This window comes from Aspergillus melleus, assembly GCF_016097325.1.
Source record: "Aspergillus melleus strain CBS 546.65 chromosome Unknown contig3, whole genome shotgun sequence".
Lineage (NCBI taxonomy): Eukaryota > Fungi > Ascomycota > Eurotiomycetes > Eurotiales > Aspergillaceae > Aspergillus > Aspergillus melleus.
In genome coordinates this window covers 1,563,806-1,587,073 of record NW_025763372.1, presented here as the reverse complement: position 1 = coordinate 1,587,073, position 23,268 = coordinate 1,563,806, and the positions used below count along the sequence as shown (strand labels likewise).

Here is a 23,268-nt window from a genome sequence, read left to right as displayed (position 1 = left end):
CGTAAGAGGTAGATATTGAAACGAGAGTCGAAGAGAGGGAAAGAGAGAGAGAGAGAGAGAGGAAGAGAAAGCGGGAAGAGGCGGTTCTTATCGATAAGGACGCATGACGTCCAGTTAGTCACGGGGTGTTGCGCCGACAACCACAAACAACACCAACAAAGCACTCTATCCAGCTTTCGGCTTCCTACCAACTTGCCCTCATGGTTTTTTCTGCTATTTAGCTCTCCCAGAATGGCAGGCTCGCGATCTGCCGGCCAGCGAAACCGAAGACGAGACACAACTTCGCGGGCCGTAGACTTCTTGAATAACATCCATTCTCCCACCGATCGGGTCAGCCACAGCTCCCCCGTTCGGCCTCGACGCTCCTCACGCCACCAAACAGAGCGGACGAAACAAGGCCCGCAAAGTGATGGGATTCTAGGGAGTCCTCAATCTTCAGAGGAGGGCAGATCAGCTGTACCCAAACCTGTTCTGCAGAGTGAACCGGTCACCCCGGGGGAGAATGAAAATACACAGAGAGGCTCTTGGGATGAGAAACCCCCGAGGTCGCAGCCGAATATACATCCCGTTATAGAGGTTCAAATAGGGCGCGAGTCATCTCATGGAAGTTCCGATGATAACTCCGATCAGGGCTCTGGTGAGGACTCCGAATTGGAGGATCCTAGCGAGGTAGCGGGCCGTAAGGCTCGACCCGGAAACACCAAAGAAGAGCTCAAAGAGATTGAAATCAATCATGAAGATAGACTGGCTGAACTATCTCTAACAAGGAAGCCAGATAAGAGTTTCAGTTTTAGCGAAGATGATGACTCGGAAAATGATTCCGAAGACATCTTTCATGATAGCTCCCACAAGCAAGAGGGAAATCCCAGCCTCCCAGATGCAAGCACCCAAGATCGCTACGAAGAAGTCAATCCTACCCGTGTCATCTTATTTCCTTCGGATTCTGATGAGGACGATGACGAACGAGACGCTAGGGAATTTTCTCCTTCGCAGCAACTGCAGCAGGAGCAAGAGATGAATGCAAGTGCCACAGATGGAACAAAGGATGCGGCTACGCTGGAACTGGAGCCAGAGCCAAACGTGGATGGCGAGCCAGAAGATGCGGCTGACGAATCAGAATACTCTCCCTCGAAGGAGGATTCGGCCTCGGAGGGATCGCCAGCTGCGTCTGATTTATTCAGGTATACTCCCGAGGGCAGTGAGGACGGTTCATCTCCAGCGGCATCTCCGAAGGACAGGTCGCGGCCGGGGCATAAAACACCTGTAGTTGAGATACCTGCTCAGCAAAGAACATCATCTATCTCGTCACGCTTGCAAGACCACCACAATAGCACCGACGACGGGAGCTCAAGTTTTGCTTCTGCGAGGTCCACAGAGACGTCCCGTCACGAGGGAGAGAGCTCATGGTTCACGGAAGCCAAAATGCTCGGTGGACAGAAGAAAAATTGGGAGATCTTAGTATCTGAAACGCTTGCCGCTTCTGAACTTGTCAAACCATCCAGGGCTCACTATTTCCAAAAGATCGAGACCTTGATGATGTCCTTGCGTAAGGAATATGCCGGAGTACTCTGCAGTTTGGAAAAACAACGTCAACCCTCACAGGAGACCCGAAAAAAGTGCGAAAGGCTTCGCCGCTCTCTTGACGATGAAGGAGATAAACTCCGTGAAATGATTTATTACCGCGCGGCGAGGCGGGACGAACAGCATAAGTCGCTTGGTGGTGAATTGGCGGAGGAATTTGAGGCGCGCGTATACTACCCCTTGGTGCGGCTAATTCTTCAATGTTTCAAGGCATACCGCCGCAGTGGCATGCATCAGCGTTTTCAATGGCCCTACGACCATCTTCTCCAAATCATGAAGCTGCTACAGAAGTTTTGTACGCGCAGCAACGCCCAGCAAGCCAGGGGGTACGTTGCATTCCGATGCCGAGGTTGGTCTCTTATCAGCATCCTCAACAATTTGATTGAAGCTCTGGAGACGGGTGCACTGAGGGGTCACGTTCCCACCGCTGCGTCGGGTCAGAGAGAATGGACGGATGACGAGGGATATGCTCTTTTGGAAGGGCTAAAACGCTGGCAAGGTAAGTATCCGGGAACACGCTCCATATTCACGAAGCGCCCGAGAAGGATCGACATGCTAACGAGCCATGCTGTCACCTTGCAGGTCCAGAGCGCTATCATCAAATATTAGAACAATTCCCAAGTCAATTAGGGGGGCGAACGATAGGAGAGCTACGGGCCAAGGCGCAGCAGATCCACGACACATGGGTTTCTCATTACGAAAAAACAGCGACGACACGAGAGCAACGACGGGAATGGCAGTGGCTGATGGAGGTTTGATTCCCATGACTGGAGCAATGGCGTGTGGAGCAAGATACCCCTTTGTTTTTATGTCAATTTCTTTGTATTCATCGAGTAGAGCTTTCGACTACCAACAAATTGGAACTATATTTCTACGGTTCAGGAACCGATGAACCACGGAGCCGAAGGATGAGGAACGCGCATCACAACAAACACTCAGGGGTATGCGAGTCTGCAAGGTAGAAGGAACAGGAATGACGCTGTTCCACCACATCGACCTGAAATTCTATACTTGTACTTCTCTCCGGCCAGAGAAGCGACTCCAGACTTGTCCCCGTCCAGGCGAGAGTCCTTCGTGTCCGCACGCAGGGCGGTGAAGTGTATTGATACAATGTACTGACAGTACATAACCGTTAAAACCGGTATGATAACGGCATTTCCGCACGACATCCCGCATTTTACGGCGTCCCCAGACGGTTCCATACGATACGGTGACCATATGGCACTCCCCTCTTCCTTTCCTTCCTTTTCTTTTCCTTCTTTCCTTTCCTCGACTTCTACTCCTCTTCACCTCTTCACCTCTTCTTTCTCTTTCTCTTGTACCTAACTCGTTTAATCCTCGTTCTATCTTCTTTTAATTTCCCCCCTCTTTCTTCTCGTTGTTGTCGTTTGCTTCTTCATCTTTGCATTTCTTTCTCGCTTGAGCCGTCTGGCTTTGTTTTAGTATCCTTCCTCACCGTTCGGGGATCGGAAGCTGCTTCTTCTTCCCATTCTCTGCTTCTTTCATCCCCCACCGGTTCCTGTACATCACGGACTCGGTGCGTACTGGAACATCCCTGACTGGAATTGCACCATCATTGTTTATGCAATTGACGGTTAACCTCTGTGCTGGAGTAAGTAATTGTCGTGAACTGCCCGCCCTGTCCGTTGGACCTCGGGACGCTGCTGGAAAAAGGAGAACCCCCCATTCCGTTCTATTCGTACTTGCCCTCTGGCGGGAGATCAGCAAACCCATGGGGGGCCAGTGTTGACCTTCTCCCCTCTTTCTAACTGGAATGTGAGAAGCCTATACGGCTTCAATCAACTCACGTGGATATCAACTTTCGTCTCTTTTGATTGAGAAGGAAATTCTGTTTTCCTTTTTCCGCTTTAGCTGTTGCCAAACTGGAGCTAACGTGGATCCCGTACAATTTTGCTAGACCACCCGCTTCAGACCTGTCATTTTGTATCCCCTGACCGTTTATCGTGCCCGATCTTGATTCTACGCCAGCCACGATGGCTTCGACTGAGGAACCCGTCCCTCCCGTTACCCCGGCCGAAGGGGTGGTGGATTCAGATGTTCCCCCGGCCACCCCCGTCGATTCAACCGTGCTCTCCGGTAGTGAGGAACCCGTCACTAGTCCCGATACTTCCAAGGACAAGGAGAACGTCAAGGCATCTCCCACCAAGAGGAGCCCTACCTCCAGCACCACGGCTACGGCCAAACGCCCCGTGTCGGGAGCTCCGGTCACAAAACGGCCCAGTTCCATGTCTGGCGCCCCCAAGCCAACTACGTCGACTTCTCGTCCTTCGACCACCAATGGCGGCACGTTGAATAGGCCTCCCACGCGTCCACCCACGACTACTACCGTCCGAAAGCCCCTGAGCACCTCGACAACTGCTTCCCATCGATCTCGTGCATCGGTCAGCAGCTCCGCCGATGAAAAGTCGCGATCCGTGGCAAGTTCTGGAGATGAAAAACGAGGCCTGTCCAGCACCGCAAAGCGGATGTCTCTGGTTGGTACCCCGGCTACTCGTGCCCCCACCAAGACTACCAGCACGCTGGATAGACGGTCAAGCATCGCTGGTTCAACTACAGCCGAGAAGAGAACCTCGGTGTCGCGTCCCAGCACCGTTGCGGCACGCCCGACAACCCGACCGGCTACGTCGACCACTACTACTCGTCCGACCTCGTCAACCACTAGTGCGACCCGGACGACTACTCGTCCCACCTCGACGGTGACTCGCCCAGCGACGGGAACAGCAGCCAAAAGACTGAGCACCGTCACAAAGACCTCGGAGGAAGATGCAGAGAAACTGCATGCGCTGGAAAGCAAGCTGTCAGAAAGCGAGGCTACCGTGGCAAGCCTGAAAGCCGAGCTAGACACAGTGAATGAGAAAATGGCTCAGCTGTCTGTCTCTCCCCCGGAGGATGGCTCCAAAGACAGCGACGCTGCCACCAAGGAACTCCAGGAACAGCACGCCGCAGAACTCGAGCGTCTGACTGCCGAGCATGCCGAACAGCTGCATGATCTGCGCACCAAACTGGAAGAGGCCGAGGCTCAGCGCAAAGAACTGGAAGAAAAGTCCATTAAGGATCTGGACGATGCCGCGAAGTCCGCCGCCGCTCAAGGCGATGATAAGACCGCGGCGGCCCTGGAAGAAATAAAGCAGTCCCATCAGGCTCAGTTGGAGGCTCTGGAGAAAGAACTGGCCGACCAGAAGGCCTCGGCCGCTGGTCATACCGAGGAACTGGATGCCCTCAAGGCGGAACTCGAGACGCAGAGGAGCAGTGTTGCCGAAACCACCAAGATCCTGGAGGAGAAGACCGCGGCTTTGGAAAGCTTCCAGCGTGAACTCAACGGACGCGATCAGGTCATTGAGAACCTGAACCACGAGATGGAGAAGCTCAACCAAGCCAAGGAAGACCAGGCTCGTGCTGCTGAAGAATCAGCTCGGCAGTCTGTTTCGGCCCTTGAGGAGAAGGTTGCGTTGCTCGAAGCCCAGCTTGCGGAGACCGAATCTACCTCTAAAACCAGCGAGGAGACAGCCACCGCGCTTGCAGCAAAGGACAAGGAGGTTGCCGAGCTGAAGCAAACGGTGGAAACACTTCGTCCGGAGCTCCAGGAAGCCCGCGACGCCGCTGAAAACACGCTGAAGGAAAAAGTTCAGGAACTCGAGGCGGCCCACGAAGCGGCTGTCGCCAAATTGAGAGCGGAGCATGACGAGGCCCTCACCTCTGCGGCCAACACCCACGCCCAGGAATTGGCCGTAGCCGGAGAGGCGGCCGTTGCCAAACTTAAAGCGGAGCACGACGAGGCCCTCGCCTCCGCGGCCAACACCCACGCCCAAGAATTGGCCGTAGCTAAGGAGGCGGCCGAGTCGGCCGGCAGTAGCCACTCAGACGAGCTTCAGGAACTTCGCGCGGCTCTCGATGCCGCCGAAGCTGCCGCACAGAAGGGACGTGAGGACGCTATTAGCGAGTTAATGACCGCCCACCAGGCTGAATTGCAAGCCCTTGAACAGAAACTGAGTGCTTCGGAGCAGGCTCTCGGCGAAGCCAAGCAATCCCTGGAGGAGGGTGCCAGCTCCGCGCAAGAAGTGGCCATTCAGGAGATTGAATCGCTCAAAGAAAAGGTGGGCGCCTTGGAGTCCCAGCTGTCCACGGGCCAAGTTGAGATCCGATCTCTCCAAGATGCCATCTCCAGTAAGCAACAAGAAGTCGAGGCTCTGCAGCACAGTCTCGTTACCTTCGAGGACAAGACTAAGTCAAAGGACATGGAACAACAAGGCCAGCTGAAGGCGCTGGAAGAGAAGGCGCAGGCCGCGGAAAGTTCTCTGCAGGCGCATCTCCAGGAAGCCGCCGCGGCTGCCGAGAAGCACGCACAGGCAATTGAATCCCTGAAGACCGCTCACGCCACGGAACTGGAGACCGCCCAGACGAACACTTCTGGATCCCACGAGCAAGCTCTCCAAGATGTGCAAGCTAAGCATGACGCCTTGTTGGCGACCAACCGCGAACTGGAGTTGAAGTACGGGGAGAAGGTGGAATCTCTCGAAGCGGAGCTCAGGTCGGCCTTGGAGCGCCATGCGCAGGAGATTGCGTCGCACACCGAGCTTCGTGGCCAGGAGATCGCGGAGCTGCAAAAGCAGTACGAGGAAACCAGGTCGGCGCTGCAAGCCGAGTTGGCCGCTTCGCAGGCCTCCAAGGCCGCGGAAAATGATGCCGAGCACAGCAAGGCGATTGAAGAACTTCTGACCGCGCACGAGGAGAAGACAAACAGCCTCCGCTCTCAGCTGGAGTCGTCCAACCAAGCTCAGCTGGACGAGCTGCAGAAGTCCCACGACGCGGCGCTCAGTGAGGTGCATGCTCAATTGGCCCAGGCGCAGGCTGCCGCTCAGGACAGCTCGGTCCTTGACGGGTTGAAGATCACCATTGCCGAACTCGAGAATAAGCTTGCCGAAGCGGAACGGTCTGCCACGGAGGCCAAGGAGCTTGCGGGCCAGCACGGTGCGGACGTCTCCAAGGCGCAGGCAGAAACCAGTGAATGGCAGCAGAAGCATGAAGAGCTGGCGGCTCGGGCAGCTGACCTGGAAAAGTCGCTATCGGCCTCTGGAAACTCGCAATCGGAGCTCGAATCGGTCCTAAAGCAGCTCTCGGCCTCCCAGGAGGAGTTGACCGAGCTAAAGGGCAAGTACGAGGCGGTCAGCAGCCAGCTGGATGAGGTGACGACGCAGAACCGGGCGATGAACGAGAAGTTGGCGCAGGGCGAGAAGGACTTCAACGACCAGATTGACAAGAACATGTCGCTGTTGAACCAGCTGGGCGAGGTGGACTCGGCCATTTCGGCCAGCCGCAAGCGCACGCGCGAGTTGGAAGCGGAGGTGGCCGCGCTGAAGGCCGAAGGGGGCCGGGGCAATTCGGTGGGCCTGGAGGGCAGTCAATGGGCAGAGAAGGGACCCGTGGAAGGTGAGGAGCAGCTTGGTTCATCTATCGAGGGAACGGTGGGACCTCCCCGTCTAGCGTCCGCATCTTCAGGACTGCCCGGTTTTCATCCTTTTACCTGATCGGCACCGTTTCCTTTGTTCCTTTTTCATTCTTTTTGGCAGACATGAGTTACTGATTCGCATGATTTCTGTTTTTTCTCGTTGCGTCTCCACAGATGGCAAGCATTCAGGCTCAGCTTAAACACATCCGCACAACCAACGACGAGTGGTACGAAGATCACAATCGGTGAGTAGTTCTCCCTCCCCTCCACGGATAGACAAGTGAACAGCAAGCCCTAACGGACCACCACTGTAGGCTCGTCGGAGAACTGACGCAGCTGTCTCACCGATCGACGCCCGAGGCGCGCAGCCACTCGTCGACCCCCCAGCCGGATAAAGCAACGGCAGATGGGTCGTCGTAAATCGATCAAGAAGAATATTTATCACAAGAGCAAAAAACAAGGCCACCTGCGCCGTGGAGGAGCATTTCTTTCCTTTGTGTTGCTGAGAACAGGGTGGGTTTGGATTGAATTGCACGTTGTATTGATTAGGTTGTATAGTATGTAATACGAAGCTCAGGATACCCCTGTTCGACTGATATCTCTTGTTTGTCTCTTTCTTTCCCCAGTCTCTTCTTGTCTGCATCCTCCTTTCTGTCTCTGAACCCCTCATGTCACTGGGGGCGACCCGGGTGGCCGTCTTCGGTCTTAGGAGCCACACAGTATCCGTTTCCACCACGGTCGTCGAGGGGGTTCTTGAACCAGAGTGGACGCCCTGTACAGGGAGGGAGTGAGCACACGCGGCGGCGGCGTCCTCGAACGGGGCGGTGCGAGCTGAGTGAAGCCGTAGGCGCCCACTGGCAAGAAATCGAAGGACTGGCGTTCGGTTAGGTGCACGGACTCGGGCTGGGCACCGGTGAAAGCCCGACAATAAACGGCATATGACTCGGTCACACGCTCCTCCTCCGAATCGTCGCTGGGACTGGGATTCAACGGTGGTTTGGGACGTGAGAGACGCCGTGATACCCAGCGAAGAGGCGAACGTGAGGGTCTTTGTAGTGAAAAGGAGGAGTCGGAGGTGGTGAAGGACGAAGGGGCGGTGTCGAGAGGCATGATAAGGCGATATTAGAGTATTAAATTAAATAAAAGGTATGTTTTGCTGGTCAGGATTCATTGGTGCAGTTGTAGGAATGTCATTTAACAGAGTTAAGAAAACTAGAAGACCAGGTTCTGGGCGAGAGAGAAATAGCGAAGGTAAGAAGAATAGCCGAGAGAGAAAGAGAGAGGAAGAGAAAGGAAAATAGAGGAGAAAAGAAAAGAAAAGAGAGGACAGGATAACCCATGTCTTCCTTTCCCCCCCTCCTCTTCCTCTTTCACCTCAGGAAGTACATAGGAATTTATATGTAGCAAATAATCAATTCCGATTGTTGATTCTCGACAATCCTGCCTGCATCATTTCACCCGTTTGCGTGGTGACAGTCGGATTGGATTGGGATGGGATTTTCTTTTTCTTGGTGCCACCGCAACTTAACTCGTGCATGTCGTGACACGTCCAGATCATCGTCTTTTTTTGTGTGACTTCGGCGATCATCCAGCTCGTTTTTCTCTGTTTTGCTTTTCTTGTTTGGGGGGTGAGCGGGAGATATGTACGGTCGAGTCTGTAGGTAGGGCAGTTCGGTTTAAGAACTATCGATGTAGGGTGCATGAGTGACGCATGGATTCATGTATGCTCATGCGTCAGTCAAGCCAAGGACGGTTGAAAAAGAAAAAGAAAAAGAGAAAAGGTGAGACAAAAAAATAGACGTGGGCTATCTATAACAATTAAGACTAATTATACAGGTATAAGCAGATGTCTAACCCGACACTCCGTCCCGTCCGAGTCCCCAGCGACCGACTTCTTGCATCGCCTGGTCTCCGCCGTCCGCCAGTCGACCGTCCGCGTTGGCAGGATGGTCTTTGCCCAAGACTCCCGCCACGCAGTCCCATCCGTTGCGTCCGCCGCCCCAGCGGAGAACCTCGTCGCGGTATTTCTCACCCGCGGCGCGGTCCACGGCGGCGGCACCGCCGCGGAAAACATCCTCCCAGATCTTGTTGGCGATGGCTCGGTCGAAGATGTAGCTGTAGTAGGTGGCACCGTAGCCGTACAGATGCCCAAAGAAGCCCTGCCACGAGGTCTTGGAGTCCGCCGGGTCGGGAAGACTGGCGTGGGCGGAGCAGACCTGGTGGTAGAGAGTGGTGGAGGAGATGGGGGACTGCGACGGTCCCTGAGAGTGGTAGGCCTGGTCGACGAGCGCCATGAGAATTTGGGCTTCGTTTTCGACGGCGCCGTAGATGGAACCGTGTGCGTTGCGATCTTGTTCCATGCGGCGCATCATTTCCTCTGACAGCGGTTGGTCGGTCTGCCAGTGACGGGCGTAGAGGGCAAGAACTTCGGGAGCGGTGGCGAAGCGCTCCATGAGCACCGAGGGCAGCTCGGCGAAATCGGTGGCGCACCGCGTGCCGGAGATCGACTGCAGTCGTGTCTGGCCAAGGATCGAGTGCACGGCGTGGCCCATCTCGTGGAAGAGTGTGCGTACGCTGTGCTCGCTTAGCAGCGAGGGTCGTCCGGCACCGGTGGCCGGGGGCTCGGGGAAGTCACACACCAGGGCGATCGTAGGCAACTGGCGGAGGGTTTGGGATTCGACTGCGGTGGCCATGCCGTCGTTAGGGTGAGCGGACGAACCCATGGTCGCGCACTCGGCCACCTCCTCCGGTGAGATTTCGCGGGCACATCGCAGCGTAAAATGAGCCGGATTGGGGTGCTTGTTGGGACGCGAGAACAGGTCGCAGTAGATGACGGCGATGTGTCGCTCCGTCTCGTCGACCACATCCAGTCGGCGCACATCGGCGTTCCACGTCTCGCCGGGCGCCGTTTCCTGGGGCACCAGGCGCACGCCGTAGAGGCGGTCAAACAGTCGCGATAGGCCCTGCATCACCGTTCCGAGCGAGAAGAACTCGGGGACGGCACTCAGTTCCCGTGAGCGTCTCGATTGCGAGTACTGCATGACCCGCTGGTGGACGTAATATGCATGGTCCCACGCCTGCAGCGCCGCGCTGCCCTTCATGGCCTGCAAATGAGACAGCTCTTCCTGCACGGACTGCCGGTTGCTGCCCACCAGCGCGGTGAGGAACTTGGACACCGCCTCGGGACTCTTGGCCATCTTGTCGCTCAGCGTCATATGCCCGAAACTAGAGTAGCCCGACAATTGAGCCAGTTCGGCCCGTTTGGCCAAAAGCTGCTCCAGCCGATGAACTTGTCGGCTGCTGGAAGTGCGCGTCGCCAGATAGATGTCCTTCCGAGCTGCCTCGTCGTGCACCGATCGGAGTGCCAGACGCGGGATCATACCCATGGTCGGCACCGCCGCGGTGCTGCGATTCCATCGCTTGATTTGCTGGACCAGCATGGGATCGAGCCCTCGCAAGCTGTTGGTGTTCACCACCACGTTCGATTTAGCCGGCTCGGCGCTGTTCACAAAAGTCGTCCCGAGTTGACTGATTTCATTGGACAGGTTCACGAACCGCTGTCGCTCGTGGGGCGGCATGTGGATGGCCGAGTTCGAGAAGTCCTTGATCAAGATGTGGGCCACGATCTTCTCCTCTTCCGACCATTGTGCCGTCACCTCCGGATTGGCGGCCGCTTTCTTCAGCTGGTCGTTCAACCCCGTCGTGGTGTTGAGCACGTTCATGTACTCGAACATCAACGCATATGCCTGCGTCGCCGCCTCCTGAACGCGGGGGTCTGGATGAATTGTCCGGATGAAGTCGGACAAATCGATCACTCGGCACAGAAGGTCACTTAGCCGATCCAGATCCCGAGCCATGTCCCGGTATTCCTCGAGGGTCGATGCCGCCAAGACTTTGGATACGATCGCTTGACATTTCTGTAGCGAGACATGGGCAAACGTCCGAAAGCCATCGGGACTTGTCAGGTACTGGTTCTGCACTAGACCGGTCGGATAGGGTTGCGAGGCGCGGCGCTGCGAAAACTCCCTCCAGAAGGGCGGCGAGTCGAATACGCGGCGAAGAACCTGGTCGTCCGCGCTTTTCTTCTGCGTCGCGGTTCCGGCGGGTGCATACTCGAAACTATTGGCGCGATGCGAAGGTGAGGTTGCCGCCGTTTCCAGGGATCGTCGAGTCTGTTGCTGCAGTCGCTGCAGGCATGTCCGACACGTCCAAGGCCGACGCCGGAGGGGCGCCAGCAAATGGCCGCTCATCGGGGGGATGGAACGGGACAAGTTTTAGGGTAGAGAAGATAGAGACGAGGCCAACATGTCCCGCAGCAACGAGACGGTAAAGATAGAAGAGGAACCGAGGAACATGGGAGGAAGTGGGGGAAAATGAAGCGTAATAAAGTAAGAGTAAGAAAGAGAGAGAGAGAGAGAAGGCCGGACGATGACGGAGGAAAAGCCGAGGCGGCGAAAAAAAAGGCTTGGCGGTCACGCTTTCGACCTCATCTCTGCTTCTCCTTCTCTCTGGCCCTCTGCCTGTCTCCCACAGTTTCCTCCCCCCAATTGGCCTCTCCCCACCATGTCTTTCCGGCCAATGTTCCGCCAGGTAGATATTCATCCTCGCCTACTTTCCTGGCTTCTTGCTGACCGCGTTTCCAGCGGGCTGTGGCCCCATTCGCTGCCACTCTCTTGGCTGGAGGTGTCGCTCTCGCTCCCCGTCGCACCGCGTGGGCTGAAGAACCCCAGGACTTGGTAGGGCTCAACCTTTCTTGAGATGCACCGTCGTCTGCTTTCTATGACTGTCGCAAAGAGTTAGTATCCTAACGTGACCCCGTGGCTGTAGAGAAAGCCAATCTATGATGACTTCCCCACCGAGACTCCGGAGCTCCCTAAGACGCCCTCTGCCGTTGTGCCCCAGCCGTCCTCGCCCTCGTCCTCGTCGTCTCCGACTCCCACAGATATCCTGACCGCCCAGATCCGACAAGCCCGTCTCTTCCTCTACAACAACTCCCTGGCTGCGGAGAACTGCTTCAACGACTTCCTGTCCCGGGCCCTTCACATTGAGAACGCTTTCACCAACACCGTTGCCTCGCTGGCCCCGTCCCCGGAGTCCGGAGAGCGTCTGCTTCCCGGCGGAGTGTACGTCGTCGTTGCCGCCATGGCCGGCTCGATCGTGTCGCGGAACCGCGGCATCTTTCTGCGCTCCGCCTCGCCGCTTGCCTTCGGTACCGTTGCCGCTTGGTCGCTTTTACCCGTGACGATGCGCAACGTTTCCGACCTGGCTTGGGAGTACGAGAAGAAGGTCCCCGCCGTGGCGGAACAGCACCTCCTGATCCGGGAGAAGGCCGAACACATCTGGTCCACGGGTATTGCGCACAGCGGAATGGCACGGGCCATGATGGAGAAGAAGATCGGCGACACCCGGAAGAAGCTGGAGGAGCTGGTCAGCAAGGGCCATTAGAGTGGCAAGCATTCCCTCCTGTCTCTATCCTTTCCTTGATTTTCCTTTAGCTTCTGTGCTTTGTATTTGGTTGTTCTCCTTGAAGCGGATACAATTTGGAGCCCGTGGTTGGTGTACCACCCCTCCGGGCTTGGGATGGGTTACGGTTTCCCTTGCATATGTGTTTGTATTCTAAGTAGACTCGAACGAACCGGTCCCACGCTGTTCTACATATCTCTGCTCGTTGCTCGAAAGATTGTCCGTGGCGGACGGCGGGATTCCATGACAAGAAGTCAATCCCTGGGTAGGAAATTGTATATCTATAAAGAAAATATTCGTTTCATCATTGGTATAAGGTCCATCGTAACTCCGGAGACCCATGTTACTCTACAATACACAAAGGATTAGAAAGGGCCCCGACGAATTCCGTTGATATTTCTCTATCCTTCCTATGGCCCGGCTGGTTGTTCTGCGGTCGGGGGAGATCGCACGCCAGCCTTAGGCGGAGGAGGCAACGGAGTTGATTTGCGAGACGGCGCGAAATCCTGCTCCTTACTTTTCTGTTCCCCTTCGGCAAAGTAGTCATCAAAGGCCCGGTTTGGCGATACTCCCGCAGGTCGCGCCTTGCCCCGACGCGGTCCGGAGTGCGCGTGTCCCATCGGAGGCAGAGTGCCAGGCTGGGAGCCCAAAGGAGGCGGCGTAGAAATGTTGGCAGGGACGAGAAATTGGCCCCCAACAGCAGGCGCAGCCGCTCCCACGCTCTGCGCTGGGCCCAAATGAGCCGTGACGGGAGTTGAGGTGCCGTCCTCTCGCGTCTCGAAGACCACCTCGCCGGGCCCCTCGACTTCTTCGCCCAACCCCACGGGCAGCCGATGTAAGGCGCCGTATCCCAGCTCAGCACCCAATGCACCCTCCCCGCCCCAGCCCCGGGTAGGCACCAGTTCTACCTCACGTACGACGTCGAATTCGCTGTTGTACACCCACAGCACCAGCGTGCGGTCCAGGTGGTCCTCCACCAACTCACCCAGCGCGGACTCGCCTCGTAACGTTCCACTCGGAGTCCCGACAATGTAGTCCGAGTGTGGCAACAGTCCGGCTCGGTAGGCCGGACTCAGCGGTGATGGGATGTTCAGGATATGCCAGATATGCTGCGTAGACGAAAGAGGGGCCAGCTGGAGAGCAAGGCCTAGTGTAGGGTTGGAAGGTGGTACCGGAATAGACACCGTATGCGTCCGTTGACCCTAATACAAGATATGTCATTAGTATTGCGGATACATCTGACATGAGCATCAATCGTCCGTCAACCTACCTTGGCACTCCAGATCTCAAATGTTACACTTGAACCGGCGCAGTTGCGCACCTCGGTCGCGAATAGATTTGGGTCCGGATCTTCCTTCAGATGGCGAGACTGGTTAGCGATCTGAACGGATAGTATGAAAAAGAAGACACTCCGGCCACTCACGATCAGGCGCCCATTGATGCCGACGATGAAATCGAACCATGGCTCTAGGGGGAGCTCGGAGTCTTTGTTGCGGAGTACTTGGAAGCCAAATGCGCTGTCGTTTGTGGCAGGCGATCGAGGATGCTGGACAGGATCGGAATCCAGACGCCCGATAAATCGATTTAGAGCTCCAAACATGACGACGATACCCGGAAGCGGCGGGGAAAGAACAGGAGGGAGTTGCTGGTTCTGTTGATGCTCGACTGCGACTTGTCGCCAACGAGGGAAAGGCGGGGGTGCAAACAAGACAAACACGCTATCAGTTTATCGCTTTTCGTCACTATCGACTTTCATCATCAGCATTGCTTTTGGTCTTTTGCGCCTCTGCCCGTTCGTCTTGCTATGGCAGTTCTCTCCATGGCAGACAGTCCTCCTCCGGAGGTCCATCACTACGATCACATCGGAGAAGTTCCCTGGGATATCCAAAAGTATGGGAGCCTTGAATTCATATTGCATGCTTTGCGCAACCCTCCTCCATTAGATTGGCCTCTGCTGACCCTTGGTCTAGTTACTGGGCTCAGCGGTATAAGATATTCTCGCGGTATGACGAGGGTGTCTGGCTGACCGACGATGCATGGTTTGGAGTTACTCCCGAACCTGTAGCCAAGTGAGTTTACATTCTTTCCATTCTCTCCAATCTTTACTGTCCTGTGAATCCCGACGCTAAGATCACGGTGACAGTAAAATCGCCGAACACGTCGCCAGCGCGGCCCCCGCTGGACGGAGCATCTTGGTAGACACGTTTGCTGGCGCTGGAGGGAATTCCATCGCTTTCGCGCTCTCGGGCAAGTGGAAGCGAGTCTACGCCATCGAGAAGAACCCGGCTGTCTTACAGTGTGCTAAGCATAATGCGCAAATCTACGGGGTGCAGGACAAGATCACCTGGTTTGAAGGAGACTGCTTCGAGATTTTGAAGAACCAACTCAAGGATCTGGCTCCGTATAGCGTCATCTTTGCTAGTCCTCCCTGGGGCGGTTAGTTCCAGTCAGTTCGTTCCCTGCATGAGTAGCACTAATGTTCAATTTCATAGGCCCTGGATATCGCTCCGACAAGGTATTCAATCTGCGCACAATGGAACCATATTCACTGAGCAAGCTATACCGTGAATTTGCACTCTTTAGCGAGCATATGGTCCTCTTTCTGCCTCGAACTTCAGATGTGAAACAATTGGCCAAGGTGGTCAAGGACGGGCAGCAATCAACGGTGATGCATTACTGTATGGAGGGAGCCAGCAAAGCCCTTTGTGTTTACTACGGTGGGTTCAATCTGCAGTGATTCGTGGGTGTTTTCCTTTTTCCTCATGTACATAATGACACACGCGATGGGACGGGAAATTCCCGGTCGCGCGCCAGTGTTTGCTTTGTTCTGTGATGTATGATAGTCTGCTCTGATGAACGAACAATAATACCCTTTGCTTTTCTATAAATGAGCCATTTCCATTATTGACTGGTATCCTGATTGGAGCCTTCTAGTAAGAAGAAGGTGAATGTCTGAAGCTGATTACCCGATGCGGCCTAGCGTCCCTTCGGCATCTTCTGTTTCTCTCGTCGACTTCGCTTCGTCTCCTCTTGTCTCGCCTCGGCCTGTTTCATCCGTCTCTTCCTTTCAAATTATTTTCATCGAGCCGGGCATATCATTCAACTGCGAAGTCTCGAGTAGACTACGCGTCCGTCCCCATGCGGACTTTTTTCTAATTCTTCTGTTCCGGCTCCGCTCGTTTGATCCGCTCCCCCCACGCGCTGTACACCACCGCAACTTCTACGACTCCTTTGTCGCCCCAACCAGCTCCTCGCTCGACCTCTACTAACTCTCACGTCCACAACATGCCTCACGCCACGGAAACCGGGGCGGCCGACGCCGAAGATGCCGACTTCGAAAATGTCATGCGACAGATGAACGGCCCCCTCGAGGGCGGCATGTCCTTGGATTTCTTAAACAGAGACTTGGAACCTGGCGAGAAGGCAGATGATGCTATCGATTACGAAGATTTTGACGACGACGATCTACCCGAAGAGGAGGAAAGAGCCCAAAGAATGGCGGAAAACGGAGTTGCAGACACCGATGACCTCGATAAAGATTTGTTTGAAGCGGAGGACGATGATCTATTCGGAGGCCCGGCTGATGACGAGCCGCTTCAACAAGACCAGCCACAAGAGCCAGCTGCGGATGAATTTGACGACCTGTTTGGTGACGGGCCCTCCTCGCCTGGGCCTGATCAGGTGGACTCGACGCGCGATTTGTTTTTCGAGGAAGAGGAAGGCGAGCAACCGCCGCCAGCGCCTCCCGTCGCTACCGAAACACCCACTGCTGAGCCGGAGCGGATGGACGTGGAGGAAGATGTCGAGGAGGCTATGCAAGATCCTGGTGTCATGAGTCCCACGGGAGAGGATATGGATCCTGCTGCCCTGCGGGCATGGAAACTTCAGCAGGCTTTGTTTGCCATGTCTAACGTTGGCCCCGATAACCCCCCTGCCCCGCCAGAGAACGTGGAGGAGCTTTTGCAATCCCTGTTCCCTGGATTTGATCGCAAAACCCTCCCTCGCTTCCTAGAATTGATCCCTCACAAGAAGGCCTTCTTCCTCGGCAAACAGCCCCCCAAACCCCCGAAGCCGGTACTTCCGACGAAGCTGAACGTTGAATTGGCGCAGGACCAGGAGAGAAGCTTCAGGTCTGGAGGTCAAGTCTTCAAACGCTCGCTTGAATCGGATCATCTAGGAATTACGACGATAGCTGAGGTTGCACAAGAGGAGGAGGAAGAAGAGGCTGGAGAGGAGGAAATCCGGGAGGAGTTCGAACAAGACACGGATATGGAGGAAGCGTTGCCCGGAGGCATCACCTTGCATGACCTTCGGGTTGTAAGCACTGACTGGGATGTCAAGGATGATATCTCCATCATGGATATTGACGAGCCCGCCCCCATGGATACAGGCGAAGACGAGGAGGATGACTGGCTGATTGAAAACACTCGCCCGACCAAGAAGCGAAAGATCGGCAGAGATGCGACCGAGTTGATCGCCCTTTCCCATATCGACGTGCCTGTGATGGATGACCCCTCGCAACTCACGTCGCGAATTGCTCAAAAGGTCACGATTGACATGAATGATCCTCATATCTTGCTTGATGAGCGCGGTCCTGATTCTGCTGCCCAAAAGCCCAAGTCTCTGGGGTCTCTGAATCGCGAGGACATGGATGTGAACGTCACTCGGCGTCTCACCTCTCGCTACAACATCTCGAACGACCAAGCCTACGACATGCTCAAGCAGAACCATCAGAACAAGGTGCGGAGCACCCTGGGCAATGTTACTCTCGAACACAGTATGCCAGCCCTTCGCTTGCAATGGCCATATTACAAGACCGAGCTTGCCAAAGCGGAAGCTCGATCTTTCCACCGGCCGGCCTTGTCTTTCCGAGCTGGCCAGACTTGTTGGTTTAAAAACCCCGTCCACATCAAACGCAAGCACCAAAAGGGTAAAGACGTCAAGCAATTATACAATTCTACTAAGGCACTGTCAATGGCGGACAATTCTCACGTTTTGCTCGTCGAGTACTCGGAAGAGGCACCCCTCATGCTCTCGAACTTTGGAATGTCGAATCGATTTATCAATTATTATCGGCGAAAGAGCATGGAGGATCCGACTCGCCCTAAGGCAGAAATTGGCGAAACCGTCGTTCTCCTCCCCCAAGATAAAAGTCCCTTCTCAATCTTCGGACACGTTGATTCAGGGGAGATCACTCCCGCTGTTTCGAACTCCATGTATCGCGCACCCCTCTTCCAACATCAAGCCAAATCGACCGATTTCTTGGTGGTGCGTAGTAGCACCACTGGGGGTGGCAGCAACTACTACCTTCGAAACATAGAAAACCTCTATGTTGCCGGCCAGCAATTCCCGTCCGTGGATGTGCCTGGACCTCACTCACGAAAGGTCACCACGGTTGCCAAAAACCGTATGAAAATGCTTGTTTACCGCCTCTTGAAGAAGAGCCCCGACCTCAGGCTTTCGATCAGCGACGTTACTGCCCACATTCCCGGAACAAGCGATATGCAGAACCGTCAGAAAGTCAAGGACTTCCTTCAGCATGATAAGGATTCCAAATACTGGGTTCCCTTGGAGCCGGTCCCGGAGCAGGATGTGATTCGCGCCTGGGTTCAACCTGAGGATGTGTGTTTACTTGAGTCCATGCAGGTTGGTCAACAACACTTGCATGACACTGGTTATGGCAATGATGCCGAAACCGGTGGCGACGATGATGATGACGGAGAAGGCGAGAGCTTCGAACAACAGATGGCTCCGTGGAAAGCAACACGAAACTTCCTTCTTGCGTCACAAGGAAAGGCTATGCTCAAACTCCACGGCGAAGGTGATCCTACCGGTCGTGGCGAGGGTTTCAGTTTTATTAAGACATCCATGAAAGGAGGATTCAAGGCGATTGGAGAAAGTGTTGAGGATAAATTGGACGCGCAACGACTTAAAGAACTGGGTGGACACAGTTACAATGTGGCTCGGCAGCAAAAATCATACGAAACCTCGATTCGACGAATCTGGGATGCCCAGAAAGCTAGCTTGTCGTCTACTGTCGAGCATTCGGACGCGGAAAGTGATATCGATCGCGAAGACGAGGAGGAGTTCGGCAAACCGACTCCAAGGTCGGAAGCCCCTACTCCAGCTCCCGGTCGTCGAGACGATGAGACAACCAGTCAATTTAGTAAGATGAGTATGCCAGATCAGAAAGGCAAGGTCCTCCGGATTATTCGATACTACAAGGACGAAAAGGGGGGTCTGTATCCCAAAGAAACCCTCATATGGGATCAACGGGTCATTCGGCACTACATTCAACATCGCCATAGAGCCGAGGCTCTATCGACCAAGTAAGTGGCTATAACTCTGAGCTGGGATCTCATGGAACTCACTAACCCGTTCTTGCAGGCTTGATTCCCTTCAACCGACAGGCGACCCAGAGATTGATGCCCGCAACAAGAAACTGTATATTGAATCCCCCCCCCCAACATCCTTTCTGTCTTCATTGTCTCTTCCAGCCCTTTTACTCACTCTTTACTCAGGATTGAAAACGAACTTAGCCGTCTCAATCGCAACAAAGAACGCCGATTCGCGCGTGAAAAGCAAAAGGGTGTTGTCCGAACCTCCGCCGGCGAGTCGCCGGCAGAAGGTGGCTCTGGGGGTGGCAAGTCGGCCGGTACTCAGCGCAAGTGTGCCAACTGTCATCAAGTCGGTCACATCAAGACCAACAAGAAGTATGTGCATCTTCATATATATACTTCCCCTATACTTTTTCTATGATATATTTGCTGACGGCTCTTGCCGCCTACAGACTCTGCCCTCTTCTCAACGGTACCATGAAACCCGAAGACCGGGTCAGCGAGTCGGCCTTCGCCATGGGCGCTCCTCCCGCCGTCTAATATACTCAAATCACAGATCAATGTCTTATCTTCTAACGAGCAGTCTTGCTTCGTGGTTTCGATTTCTCAGTTTTCCATTCTAATTGCTTCTTTATGATACCCCTGCCGTCGATGATAATTGGAACGTTTTCTTCTACTTTTCTTTCTACACTTTCGAAATGGGTCCCTATATTGCTTCTTTGAGAGAGTACTCCATGATCTTAGTATGCTACTTGCAAGCAGACTTGCCCGGATGGCGCTGCGAATTCCTTTCGCGTTTATATGGTTTTTGGGGCGAGAAACATCTAGAAAAATGATTTCGTGCTTGCCGCGTCGTTGTGTTTCTCAAGGCTTTTTTGTTTGTCCATTCGACATCACTTTTTTATGGGCTGGCGATTGTTGCCATTGTGTTTGAAACTGTTATCTTGTAATTATGAATGCTATTTTTTGCGATGGATTGGCGTGACTCAAAGGAATTGACAACAGAAAACATGGGAACAAAACAAGGATAGAATGGTGGTTCATCCATCCAATTCGAGCCAGTATAACAAAAACCCTAAAACTGGCACCACGCTGGCTCCATGTCGTATTTTCAGCCATTCCCCGGTACCATCTCCAAGTAAAGATAAAAACTTATGAATAGATCACCGCTTGATCTATGATCGACGCCACATATTGCAGGTTCTCACATCGTGTCAACACCCATATAGTTCGGACAGGACCCCTCGTGGAAGATAAGGTCGACCTCGATCAACAGAGAACGCCATAGCTACAGCTTTTGGCCGACGGTAAGTGTAGCCCAAAAACGCACTTTTCTTGCGCATTTCAAGCGCAGTCTTTCCGGTCCTTTTGTCTCGCAAAAGTTTGTCGCGAGGCCGGTGCTTTTCCTTGCCTTTCTTGCGGTCCCGTGCAGGCGAATTTACATCTGCTTTGAGATTGTCTTTCTGATCTGGCGCCGGGCCTCCATCTCGATTTAGCGACAGTTGTCCGTCAAACTGACTGGGATTCGGGCGGACCTCTACCTCATCCTCCATATTAGATGAGTTGGACGTATTGCCATTCTCCTGCGTGTTTCCCCAGTCATCAAAATACCTGGTATCCTCCCAGCCTTTCACTTTGGGGATGAAAGGGGGAATCGTGCGATGGAGTATATCCCAATTAATATTTCGGAAAAACGGATGGGCTTTGATGTCGGTGGCATCGTTTGTATACACATAGAAACCTCTATTGTCTTGACCGAAAGCATCGATATTGTAAAAGAGATACCTCGGTGGCGATCGTGCAGGAGGTGGATCATTTTGGCGGTAGTCGTTGCAGGATAACCGAAGCTCTTTCTCCTGGAGTAAAGAGTTGATCAGATCAACCGCCTCCCCCGTGACAAGTTTGTCGGAAGGACGATGCATGGGGAAGCGTAAGGTCTGGAGATGATGCTATTACATCGTGAGCCACAAGCCCTAGCTGACGCTGTTCGGTATGGCACCCATGTACTTACATGGATTTTCACTTTGGTCTTCTGGCGGTCATTTGAAGCAAAGGGCGTAAATCCATAGAGACACTGTTCCGAAGAAGTTAATTAACTGGTACCGAAGAGTAGGGGAGACTGATGGGCTTACTTCATATAAGATGATCCCTATGCTCCACCAGTCGCATCGACCATCGTAAGCTTGCCCTCGAATGATCTCAGGGGCCATGTACTGGCTAGTTCCCACAATGCTTCTTGCCAGTCGACGTGTCTGATTTCTGTCTCGCCACCTTAGAAGGCCAGAAGAAGGCGTGGTGCATCCAAGACTATCTTCATGTCGGTCTTCTTGTGTACCTGGTGAAGAGCTCGCTGCTTTTTGTGCGTCTTTCTGATCCTGCGCATCGCCACAAACCCGAATCCCTAGCTTTTGAACCAAGGAGTATCTGTGGTCATTGTAGTAAAGTTGGTCATGGGCCCAATGTCCATCGAAAGCCAAGCCAAAATCAGATATCTTCAAATGACCAGAAGCGGAAATCAGAAAGTTGTCCGGCTTGATATCACGATGGATCCATTGGAGTCGATGGGCCTCCTCAACACAGAGAATCATCTCTGCGACATACCATTTCGCAACATCCTCGCGCAAGATGCATTGTCGCAAAAGTAAGCTAAGGAAATCTCCGCCTAACATATAATCCATGATAAGATAAAGATAACTGTTATCTTGGAAGCTTGCAATTAAGGGCACAATCCATCGAGACTTTGCAGATGCAACAAGAAAGTCTCTCTCCGCTCGTAAATGACCCTCCTGGCAATTCCGGATCATGGCTGATTTCCGAATGACTTTCATAGCAAAGACATCTTTCTTCACCCCGGCCATGATTCTGCGGCGATTAGACTCCCCTGAACCGGTCGTTACCTCGCCCTGGCGGCTAGATACTCCATCCTCTGCAGTACCACCTCTGTTTCCTTCGTCTGTCACTCTTTCTTTCACAAGACGCACGACACCAAAGCTTCCTCTTCCCAGGACTTTAATGACTTCAAACCCAGCTATGGAAACAGTTTTGTCATTTCGAACACTGTGAGAACGAGTCTTGAGCACTCGACATTGGCGGAGATATTCCCGTTCTTGGAGGATCCATTGCTTCCGTATCCTGATCTTCTCTTCAGTTGTGATCGGTGACGAACATATATACTCTTCAAGTTCCCGTTGACGCTGCAAGCGAGGATCAATACCCGAATAGACTGTACTAAAATACGTTTCGAAGAATATCTTTGCATTGGCGGTTGCTTCAACGGTGACAATGGACGGCGATGTGCCGGGGACCGGTTGCATGGTAGCCACTTGAGCAATTGGCTCTCGACTCGAGGACTCTAAACTCGGTCTAACATTGACCGCGCAGGCCGAAGCTTGCTTCGATTCATCTGGTGAAGAAGTTGGCTCTTCGGAGGTCGGAGGCGTTGATTGAGTGCCTGGGGGAGAGGCACTACTACTGGGAGGTGTTGAAGGGTTTGAGCTATTGTGATCACTCTCAGAATCCTTTTCCGGGGGTGGGCTTGTAGGAATCGCAAACTGCACTGCACGAATATTCGGTCTTGAGCGCAGATGAGCCCGACGGATGACAGTCGGGTTCCCAAAAGTACTGGATAGTTTCCGTGAGAAAAGGTGCGTGAATGCTTCTGGAGTTGATTGACTGCGTCTCATGCCCCCTGGGCCATCGGTTTGGTAAGCAGAATACTGAACCTCTGTCTGTTGTCGATCTTTTACCCCTGGCACCTGTAAAGCCTCTTGACAATTGGAATCTGGATCAGGGCTGGGACTATCTGTACTAAAAGCCATCGGGTAGGCATGATTACTTGGGGATTCCATGCTGGATATATGAGTTGCAGGATCGGTTTCTGCTGGTAACGAAAGACCGGATCGCAGAGTGTCGGTACGACTCTCTAGTTTCGAGCAACGCGCAGAGTCCGGGCTTGTTAGTTTTGCAACTGTTAACGGAAACGTATTAGTCTGCGATCGAGATGTTCTCGAGCTGATGTGTAGGAAACTGCACCGTGGGCGGGATTCCTAAGGCCTAGTAATGAGAGCAATCTTGAGCTTCTCTCCCTCAGACGGGCTCGAATCTTGTCCTTGCCGGCATTCTGAACGTCAGAGCTCGAGACATCAGACATGGTCGAAGGGAATGGACGACTTTGCCGCTGAAATTGATGTGGTCTCTACCAGCCCCGTTGCTCCGATTTCTGTACAGTCTTGAATTGCGCCCATATGACTCGCAAAGAGAGTGGGCGAGTCATGAACGATGGATTGGCCGATGAAAATCCGCTTGAAGGATAGAAAGCTGCGCATGGCAGATGGGAACAGAAGGCAATGTGTGGGTGGACATGGGTCGTGGGTGAAGGACAAGCGGCATGAAAGACTGCCGCAGGGAAAGGGCGACGGA

The 23,268-nt window shown here is 53.8% G+C and overlaps 10 protein-coding genes across 10 annotated transcripts; 5 read left to right on the top strand and 5 right to left on the bottom strand.

The window, feature by feature from the left end:
• Positions 1-231: 231 nt before the first annotated feature.
• Positions 232-2,339, top strand: LDX57_005560 (uncharacterized protein; the record flags this gene model as incomplete). Its single annotated transcript, XM_046087246.1, has 2 exons — positions 232-2,080; positions 2,164-2,339. 2 exons carry the CDS (start codon positions 232-234, stop codon positions 2,337-2,339), a joined length of 2,025 nt encoding a protein of 674 aa, XP_045943213.1.
• Positions 2,340-3,575: 1,236 nt separating this feature from the next.
• Positions 3,576-7,468, top strand: LDX57_005559 (M protein repeat protein; the record flags this gene model as incomplete). Its single annotated transcript, XM_046087245.1, has 3 exons — positions 3,576-7,064; positions 7,223-7,293; positions 7,363-7,468. The coding sequence occupies 3 exons, from the start codon at positions 3,576-3,578 to the stop codon at positions 7,466-7,468; spliced, it is 3,666 nt and encodes a 1,221-aa protein (XP_045943212.1).
• A 285-nt stretch (positions 7,469-7,753) lies between these two features.
• On the bottom strand, positions 7,754-8,158 carry LDX57_005558 (uncharacterized protein; the record flags this gene model as incomplete). Its single annotated transcript, XM_046087244.1, has 1 exon — positions 7,754-8,158. The coding sequence occupies one exon, from the start codon at positions 8,156-8,158 to the stop codon at positions 7,754-7,756; it is 405 nt and encodes a 134-aa protein (XP_045943211.1).
• A 740-nt stretch (positions 8,159-8,898) lies between these two features.
• OCT1 (mitochondrial intermediate peptidase) lies at positions 8,899-11,298 on the bottom strand (the record flags this gene model as incomplete). The annotated part of the gene is made up of 1 exon (XM_046087243.1): positions 8,899-11,298. One exon carries the CDS (start codon positions 11,296-11,298, stop codon positions 8,899-8,901), a length of 2,400 nt encoding a protein of 799 aa, XP_045943210.1.
• A 313-nt stretch (positions 11,299-11,611) lies between these two features.
• LDX57_005556 (MICOS complex subunit MIC26/MIC27) lies at positions 11,612-12,493 on the top strand (the record flags this gene model as incomplete). Its single annotated transcript, XM_046087242.1, has 3 exons — positions 11,612-11,638; positions 11,692-11,784; positions 11,876-12,493. 3 exons carry the CDS (start codon positions 11,612-11,614, stop codon positions 12,491-12,493), a joined length of 738 nt encoding a protein of 245 aa, XP_045943209.1.
• A 428-nt stretch (positions 12,494-12,921) lies between these two features.
• On the bottom strand, positions 12,922-14,111 carry LDX57_005555 (putative Golgi reassembly stacking protein; the record flags this gene model as incomplete). Its single annotated transcript, XM_046087241.1, has 2 exons — positions 12,922-13,713; positions 13,782-14,111. 2 exons carry the CDS (start codon positions 14,109-14,111, stop codon positions 12,922-12,924), a joined length of 1,122 nt encoding a protein of 373 aa, XP_045943208.1.
• A 91-nt stretch (positions 14,112-14,202) lies between these two features.
• On the top strand, positions 14,203-15,402 carry tgs1 (RNA methyltransferase). Its single transcript, XM_046087240.1, has 4 exons — positions 14,203-14,401; positions 14,482-14,580; positions 14,655-14,947; positions 15,004-15,402. Exons 1-4 carry the CDS (start codon positions 14,316-14,318, stop codon positions 15,246-15,248), a joined length of 723 nt encoding a protein of 240 aa, XP_045943207.1. The 5' UTR covers positions 14,203-14,315; the 3' UTR covers positions 15,249-15,402.
• Positions 15,403-15,474: 72 nt separating this feature from the next.
• Positions 15,475-22,796, top strand: LDX57_005553 (DUF3591 domain-containing protein). The gene is made up of 4 exons (XM_046087239.1): positions 15,475-18,840; positions 18,899-18,955; positions 19,033-19,224; positions 19,302-22,796. The coding sequence occupies exons 1-4, from the start codon at positions 15,797-15,799 to the stop codon at positions 19,387-19,389; spliced, it is 3,381 nt and encodes a 1,126-aa protein (XP_045943206.1). The 5' UTR covers positions 15,475-15,796; the 3' UTR covers positions 19,390-22,796.
• On the bottom strand, positions 20,064-20,771 carry LDX57_005552 (uncharacterized protein; the record flags this gene model as incomplete). Its single annotated transcript, XM_046087238.1, has 1 exon — positions 20,064-20,771. The coding sequence occupies one exon, from the start codon at positions 20,769-20,771 to the stop codon at positions 20,064-20,066; it is 708 nt and encodes a 235-aa protein (XP_045943205.1).
• Positions 20,889-22,532, bottom strand: LDX57_005551 (serine/threonine-protein kinase; the record flags this gene model as incomplete). Its single annotated transcript, XM_046087237.1, has 1 exon — positions 20,889-22,532. The coding sequence occupies one exon, from the start codon at positions 22,530-22,532 to the stop codon at positions 20,889-20,891; it is 1,644 nt and encodes a 547-aa protein (XP_045943204.1).
• Positions 22,797-23,268: the final 472 nt, after the last annotated feature.

What these genes read in the sequence shown, in the direction of transcription:
- tgs1 (XM_046087240.1), top strand. Translation starts at nt 14,316, where the DNA reads ATGGCAGTTCTCTCCATGGCAGACAGTCCTCCTCCGGAGGTCCATCAC. An exon ending in ACTCCCGAACCTGTAGCCAA is followed by an intron (nt 14,581 to 14,654) that starts GTGAGTTTACAT and finishes TCACGGTGACAG; the next exon opens with TAAAATCGCCGAACACGTCG. An exon ending in TGCTAGTCCTCCCTGGGGCG is followed by an intron (nt 14,948 to 15,003) that starts GTTAGTTCCAGT and finishes TCAATTTCATAG; the next exon opens with GCCCTGGATATCGCTCCGAC.
- LDX57_005553 (XM_046087239.1), top strand. Translation starts at nt 15,797, where the DNA reads ATGCCTCACGCCACGGAAACCGGGGCGGCCGACGCCGAAGATGCCGAC. An exon ending in GATGCCCGCAACAAGAAACT is followed by an intron (nt 18,956 to 19,032) that starts GTATATTGAATC and finishes CTCTTTACTCAG; the next exon opens with GATTGAAAACGAACTTAGCC. An exon ending in CACATCAAGACCAACAAGAA is followed by an intron (nt 19,225 to 19,301) that starts GTATGTGCATCT and finishes TGCCGCCTACAG; the next exon opens with ACTCTGCCCTCTTCTCAACG.